This window comes from Echinops telfairi, unplaced genomic scaffold, assembly GCF_000313985.2.
Source record: "Echinops telfairi isolate 266 unplaced genomic scaffold, ASM31398v2 ScPeMD7_7412;HRSCAF=8450, whole genome shotgun sequence".
NCBI classification, from domain to species: Eukaryota; Metazoa; Chordata; class Mammalia; order Afrosoricida; family Tenrecidae; genus Echinops; species Echinops telfairi.
The window spans coordinates 4,553,939-4,562,009 of record NW_022111312.1 but is presented as its reverse complement, the minus strand read 5'-3'; the positions used below and the strand labels follow the sequence as shown (position 1 = coordinate 4,562,009).

The 8,071-nt window shown below is 48.5% G+C and overlaps 1 protein-coding gene across 1 annotated transcript in view; it reads left to right on the top strand.

The window, feature by feature from the left end:
• LOC123522467 (T-box transcription factor TBX5-like) overlaps positions 1–7,778 on the top strand; it is a 19,442-nt gene extending 11,664 nt beyond the window's left edge. Inside the window, exons 6-7 of the mRNA XM_045296891.1 lie at positions 463–615; positions 7,574–7,778. Of these exons, the coding sequence (XP_045152826.1) occupies positions 463–615; positions 7,574–7,582 (162 nt within the window). The 3' untranslated portion in view covers positions 7,583–7,778. The remainder of the gene's footprint in view (positions 1–462; positions 616–7,573) is intronic.
• The last annotated feature ends 293 nt before the right edge of the window (positions 7,779–8,071 follow it).

Below are 8,071 nucleotides of genomic sequence, written 5' to 3'. Positions count from 1 at the left end.
TTATTTATTTGTTTGCCTCTCTCCATTCCAAAACTGTCACCCAGCTTTTCTGGGGCCTCCGGTGGGTGCGCCCTGAGAGCGGTTTCCCAGCCTATGGGGCTGAGGGAGGTGCCGTTCGCAGGGAGTTAATGTATTAAGCAAACTTGATTAAGCATCCTGATGTACCGGCCCTGTGTGTCTTGGGTAGATTCCTGGAATATTCGCCTGGCTTTTGGGGGGGTTGGAAATGGTCACTGTTGAAATGTTTCTTTTTCATGAAATCACTGGCCCCCTTTCAAGAAAACAAGACGGGGGGAGAGAGTGGGAAACAAACAAACAAACAAACAAACAAACAAACAAACAAACAAACAAACCCAGAAGTGGCTTGTTCTGAAAGTGTGGCCCCGAGGAGCTTGGGGTTGTGGGTGGGGACGTGTGTCTCCCGTTTCTGACCTCGCTGGCTTGTTGCGTGCTTCCTTTTAGATCATTCTCAACTCCATGCACAAATACCAGCCCCGGCTGCACATCGTAAAGGCCGACGAAAACAATGGCTTCGGCTCCAAGAACACGGCGTTCTGCACACACGTCTTTCCGGAGACGGCCTTCATTGCCGTGACCTCTTATCAGAACCACAAGGTAAGCTCCTCCCGGGGTCTGCGCCCCGCCTGCTCATTGGCATGGTAGGTGGGGGTGGGGGTGGGAGGTGTTGGGGGTTGTGTGTGGACATCATCTGCAGGCCGGAAGCTCTCTGTTTCCTGGGCGGCCCTGGCCTTCCTCCCTAACACCCAGCGAGAGGTCTAGGGGCTGGCACCAGAAAGTGAGATTGGGCTTGGGTGTGCGTGTCCTGGTGTGGGAGAGAGTAGCACTGTCCCCTGTGAGGTTTTGGGGGGTTATTTTGCTTTGCTTTTGCGCCTGTTATCTCCGTGGAGGCTGGTGGCTAAGCTCCTCTTCTGGGGACCCCATCCTGCTTGGTGTACAGGGTTGTTCTTAATGGCCATGCCGCCAGGGCTCAGTCCAATGGTTCCCACCCCAAAGCCGAGTGTTCAAGCAGGGCTGGCATTGTAAAACGGAACCCGAAAGAAGGCGAGGAGGGCTCAGGCCCCAGGACTTCAAGGAGATCCTGTATCTCCCGACCCCACCCTGTCCCATTTCCCAGTCCCTGTCCCTGTCCCAGTCCAGGCTGAGGACCTGAAGCTTTTGGAACCCCGTCTGGGGCCCGGGAGGGTGGAACGGTGGTCAGTGAGGCTGCCAGGATTGTGTAAAGGTCAGACCCCATGCCGATCACCATTCAGGCCTCTTTCTGGACATTACAAAGACAATGGCATTGCAGCGGGGTGTCTCCACACTGCTGCTGGGACTCACCTTTTTGTCCCCTGGCAGGCAGGAGAAGGGACTGGCTGGGACTTGAGCCGGTGGAGAGCTGACCTGCCTATGGGATTGATTTGATCGAAGAGGGGTTTGATTGGAGGGTCCCTCAGCATCGGTGTGAAGGGGGGTGATGTCGGGGTCTGGGGAGGGGCTGCTGATGGGGGGTCGCCGATTTCGGAGTACTAAGTGGTGAGAAACTATGACAAGCACGGGAAGAAGTGTGAGGATGGTGCGGCGCGGGGCCTGTTTCCTTCTGCTGCGTTAGGTCGCTGTGGGTGGACGGCACCACCGGACAACAAGAATTTGTGATGCGGGGTTAGGTGGCAGTGGGAGGGGGACACAAGGGGCCCCTTTGGAGTCAGTGAGCACAGGTCACCTGAGTAACTTACAGAGGTGGATCAGGGAGAGGGGTGCCTTTCTGTTTACCCTGCTAGGTAACGGGAGGCAGAGCTGTAGGGGTTGGGGAGTCAGGTAGGAAGACCTGGGGAGGGGGGAGAGGCAATCTGAGCAATTCAGTCACCAGACCCGGGACGGGCCAGGCAGCACATGAGGTCCCATTGGGGCCATTATTACCAAGCCGGGATGGACAGTCCTGGAGCCGAGTGGCCTCTCTATCAGCCAGCCGGGGAACCCGGGTCTGAAGAAGTTCCCTCTAGACAGTGGTTCTCAACCTCCCTGATGCCGCCACCCTTTCATACAGCTCCTCATGTGGTGGTGACGCCCGAGCCCTACAGTTATTTCTGTTGCTACTTCATCATTGTCATTTTGTTACTGTTATGAATCAGGGCCAGTCCTGTGAAAGGGTCGTTCGACTCCCAAAGGGGTCTCGACCCACCGGTTGAGAACCACTGCTCTAGAAGAACGGCCTCCCCAAACACAATTCCTTCTTTCTTTTTAAATGTTCTTTTACATTTTATTTATTTTGTTCTTGTTGAGAAGATACTCCCGAACGCGCACCAAATGCTACACCCTCTCCGTGTGTCTGAGTTGGGTCACCTTTCCCTCTTTCCGGAGGAGCGATTCCTTCCTCATTCACATCACCTCTCTGCCCCTTAAGCTTTCCGTCTCACCTGTTGAGTTGTTGATGTCAGTTTGATCCTGGGTAAAATGAAACATACCTACTGCTGTTCAATTGATTCTCACTGGTAGGTAACCCTCAGTCAGGTCTCCGAAAAAGAAGCTGTGAATCTGTGGGAGTGGACAGCCTCGGCTTTCTCCCCTTGATCCTGTATAGATACTTCTTGAAAGAGCATATACCGATCAAGACAACTAAGTAACTACGAAAGCAAAACTATCCTTTTAAGATGACTTCAGGGTATCGTTTTGGTTTGAAGATGATCTCGGGCCAATTGTTTGGGGGGTTCATCTACTCTTCAGGACTCCTGAAAGTCAGGATTCCATGGATTTTGCACTCTGTTCTGCATTCTCCCCACTCGTTGTCGCGATTCTTCAATGAAATCTGTGATCCAAATGTTTAGTAATGGGTACCATCCAGTTCTTCTGGTCTCATGGCAAAAGGAGACAGTTCATGGCAGCAATGAGCCACCCATTCCATATCCTCCTCCTCCTCCTCACTCCTTCTTCCTCTGCTATTTTAAATCAGGGGCCGGGAATCTTCTCTGCCAAGGGCCATTTGGATATTGATAACATCATCCGAGGGCCATATGAAATTATCAACTTGAAAAATTAGCCTGCTATATTTGGTCAAACCTTTAATGGACTCCTCGTTCATGTGATGGCTGGAACCTCTTCCCTGGGACGAAACGTGTGTGATGGGTATTGAAGTTCCCCGTCCCTGCTCTGGGTGAACAGAGACTGACTGTGGGACCTGAATGGTCACTTGCAAGCTTTGAAGATACACAGCTAATTAGGAGGTAGACCAGAAACACTAAACCTATTAATAGGCCCATTAACTGAGATGAGCCACGATCCCATGACCCTAAACCTCCAAACCAGTGAACCAAATTCCATGAGGTGTTTGATTGTCCAGAAGCAGCCCCAGCAGCTACTTGCTTTGTCGTGGCTGTGAATGTACTAGCATGTATACCTTTTGCCAATTAAACTCTTTACAAGTGTACAAGTTATGGACAGCAATGACAACAATTGGCTGTGCAACCCTTAATCAGTGCAATTCCCTCACCATCCCCCTGGTAACTGGGAACAAACCCCAAGCTCTATCCATTTGCCTTTTATTCTCTTTTTTTGTAAGCCAGGTCAAATAATATTTGTCCTCTGGTGATTGCTGTGTTTGGCTCAGCATGTCTTCAAGCTGATAAGCCTTCGTTTCTCCTGCTGGCTGCCTGGAATTCTAGTTCATGTTCAGTACCACATTTTGTTTATCCACTCCTCTGGTGATGGACGTTCAGAGGGGTTCCATCTTTGGCTGTCGTAAATAACGAGGGTCGCAATGAACGCTGGGTACAAATCTCTGCTTGGGCCTCTGCTTTCAAGTCTTTGGGGGGATACACCTAGGAGTGGACTTGCCGGGACACATGGTAGTTCTGTGGGTCGCGACCCCTTTGGGATAAAGGCTTATTATCTCCCCACACCCTGCCCTACATCTGCTACTTGTTGTTGCTTTTCAATCTTGGCTGTTCTACCGAGCGTGAGCCGGTGTCTTCTCATTTGGCAGAGGTTTGGCTTGCATCTCTCTGATGGCTAATGAAGGAGCCCTGATGGCCCAGTCGTTGAGGCTGCTAACCCAATCCTCACCGGTGGCTCACACTTACCATCAGCTCCACGGTAGGGAGATGTGACAATCTGCTTCCATAAAGATTGACCGCCTTGGGTGCCCTACTCAGCCCTGCAGGGCTCTGTGTTGGGATCAACACGACCGTTGCTTTGCTCGCTGGTTTTGGATGGTTAATGAGGCTGAGCACCATTTCATGTGTTTGGTGGTCACTTGAATACCTTCTTTGGCGAAATGCCTGTTCAAGTTCACTGCCCGCTTTGTGATGGGGATATTTGTTTTGTAGCTGAGTTATTGATTTTAATTAGATAGATATTTGGTTGGTAGAGTCTATTGGATATGTAATTTTGTTCATAGCCCCCCCCATTTGTTTTGGTAAGGTCTTTTGATAAACAAAAGTCTATCGTTTATAAGAGATCCCATTCCTATCTTTTGCCTTTCGTCACGATGTTAGATAATCCTTTGGGGCAAGCGAGGCCTGACAGTGTGGTCCCTGCTTGTTCTTCTGAGATTTTTATGGTTTGAGTTTGCACCTTGAAGTCCTTCATTTAGTCTGGATTTTTGTGGATGAGGGGAGACAAGGATCCTGGTTTAGTTTTTTGCACGTGGCTAGCCACTTTCCCCAGCCCCATCTGTTGAAGAGACTCTTCTCTCTCCATCCAACAGACGCCGCACCCTCAGATCAGTAGACCTTGGTCTGTGTCTATGATGACACCCATTTTCAGGCTGTTTTGATTACTCGAGCATATCGTGTGTTTAAAAATCAGGAATGGCAAGAACTCCTACTTTGTTCTCTTTCAACTTTGTTTTAGATATTTGGGGCCTCTTGCCATTCCATATAAGGTTGAGGAGTTGTTTGTTTTTTTCCCTTTCTATTTCTCTAAAGAAGGCTGCTGGTATTTTTATTGGGATTGCATCGTGTCTATAGATTGCTTTGAATAGGACTGACATCTTAACAATATTAAGTCTTCTAATCCATAAACATGCAGCATATTTTAAGCGATTTAAGTTTTCTTTAATCTCTTTCAGCAGTGTTTTATGGTTCTCATTGTAAGAGTTCCTGGTTAGATTTATTCTTAGGATAGTCTTTTAGATGCTATTGTAAAAGGAATTGTTTCCTTAATTTCTTTTGCAGATTTCCCATGGCTGGCATATCCAACTGAGTTTTGTTTATTGGCCTTTTGTACAAAAATCAGCATATCCAACTGGCTTTTGTTTATTGATCTTTTGTAGGATGCAGCTTTGTTATATCCTCTATGAGCGCTCAACATTTTCTCTTGGACTCTTGGGGTTTTCTATATATGGGATTATGTCATCTGGGACTACAGATAATCTTACTTCTTCTTTTCTAGTCTGGATATTTTTTCTTTTCCTCATTTTACTGCTCTGCCTAGGACGTCTAATACATTCATGAATAGAAGCTGCGAGAGCGGGCAGCCTTGTCACGTTCCCAACTTCAGCGGGGGAAGGCTTTCAGTCTTTAATACGCATATCATGTTGTCTCCTGGCTTTCAGATACGCCATGAATTATCCTGAGAAAGTTCTCTTCCAACTCAATCCTCCTTAGAGCTTGTATTAAGGAGGATGTTGGATGTGATCAGAGCATCCCCAAAGACGATCACCTGGTCATGTTCCTTTGTCCCACTGATGTGGTGTGTTCTGTTGATTGGTTTCCCAATGTTGAGCCATCCTGCATCCTTGGGACAAACCCCATCGTGCAACGTGTATGAGTCTTACTCTTTGTGTGACTGGATCCTGCTCGCTGGAATTTTGATGAAGATTTTTACGTAGCTGAGCCGAAGAGAGATTAGCTTGGAGTTTCCTCTTCTTGTGCTCACTTCCTTTGGTTTGGGGATCAGGGGTATGTCTCATAGAACGAATGTCTTCCTTCTCTGTGTTTTGGAAGAACTTAAACCATCAATATTGGTGTCAATTGTTCTCTATGTGTTTTGTTGAATTTCCCAGGGACGCCATCTGACCCAGGCCTTCTTTTGAAGGGGGTGGGGGAGAGATTTTTTAGTCACTGATTTCATTTCTCCACTTGTGAAAGGTTTCTTGAGACTTTGTACGAACTTTGGGGCCAATTCAGGTGGGTTCTGTGCATCTAAGAATGTGCGCACATCCTGTAGGTTATCCACTTGCTGCCACCTGGTTACCAGACTTGTAATAGTCTGTCATAATTTATTTTATTTTTTTTATTGATTTCTATTGATTTCTCTTTATTTCCATTGATATCCCCTCGCGTTTTACTTTGGTGCATTGGCACGCGTTCTCTTCTTTCCTTTGCCGATCGATCAATTCCTTTGATCTTTTCAAAGAGCCCGCTTCTGGTTTTGATCGCTTCGCTGTTGTCGTTCTGTTTCCAGTTTTATTTAGTTCTGCTCTGCTCTTTGTTATTTCCTCTCTCCGGGCACGTCGACAACGTGTTGCCTGCCTTTCTCTTTCTTGTTTCGGGGCTTGTGGAGTCAGGCTGTGAATCTGCGATGCGTTTTTCATGTAGGCGTTGATTGCTCTGCATCCCATCCCCGGTGGAGATGCTGTGCCTCGGTTTCATGGAGCTCAAAGAAGGCCGTCATTTCTCTTCCGATTTCTTCCTTCGCTTATGGGTCAGTTTAACAGGGTGCCGTTTCCTTCACACACGTTTGTATATTTTCCTGTTGTTTCTCTCTAGCCTTACTCCATTGTCCAGAGAAAATGGTTCCCGCGACTCTGGCCTTTTAGAATCAATCAGGACCTGCTTTCTGACCCGACAGGTGGTCTGTCCTGGGGCAGGACCCATGGGCGTTGGAGTAGGATGGGTGGGGGCAGGGTCTCTACCTATGTCCATTAAGTCTAGTTGACGTATCCTGCAATTCCGACCCTCAGCTTCCTAGTTATTCTTTTGCACCCTTCCTTTCTTAAAGGAATGATGAGTTCCACCCTCCCCCCCCTTCCCCGGCCCCTTCACTGGTTGCCCTATAAAGCTAAGGCCCAGCACCTTGCAAGCTGCAAAAAAATATTCTCGGCTAATTTCGAGTCTGGCTGCTTGGAACCTGTTCTGTGGCTACTATAATCCGATGGTTAGCTGTGTGGTGATGACCACAGGGGAGGACAATGGAAACGGAAAGGAATAAGGAAGCTCAGTTCCCCCTATGTGTAGTTGAGAGGCCCCTGGACCTGACGAACGGGCCTAACATCCATCAGACTCTTTGCTATGCTGGTCACCCAGGAAGTCCCCAGGCTCCTCCAGGAATTATAGGAAGGGGTAGGAATGTGAACTCAGGAGCTGCCAAGACACGTATGGGTGCTGAGGTCTTTGGGGGACGTTCCGTGTGCAGTGGTTGTAGACAGGGGCCATGAGGGGTGGGCAGGTCCCTGGTAGCATGCTCTTTGATATTCTTTCTTTCCTCCCCTTCTCTCTTTGTCTTCTCCCTTCTTCTTCATCCTTTCCCTTTCTTTCTTCCTCTTTCAGTTTCCTTTTATTTTTCCTTCTCTCCCCCTCCCCTTCTCTGATCTCTTTCCTCCCTGCTCTCCCTTCATCCCACCCCCATCCCACAGCAGTACTGAGGGATACATGCTATAAAACACACTGCATTGATTTGAAGGTGCCCTGGAGGCACGGTGGTTAATCGTGTGGCTGTGAACCCAAAGATCGGTCGTTCAACTCCACTAGCCGCTCGGAGGGAGGACAGATGTGGGTGACCTGTCCCATCCAGATGGCAGCCCAGACTCAAGTACTCCCTCAACACAAGAACACTTGGTTCTACTAGCCCAGCATTCTGAGACGCTCACCTTCCTGACACAGGCACTGAAGACAAAGCGGGTGCATAAGCAAATGTGGTGAAGAAAGCTGATGGTGCTGAGAAGCAGCAAAGCTCACATGGAAGAAGCACACCAGCCTGTGTGGTCATGAGGTGTCGATGGGATTACCAAGCTTCAAAGACCCAGAACAAAAAATCTTAATGTGAATGAGGGCGGGGAGTGAGGAGTGGAAGCCCAAAGCCAATCTGTAGGCAATTGGACATCAATTTACAGAAGGGTCGTGGGAAGAAGATG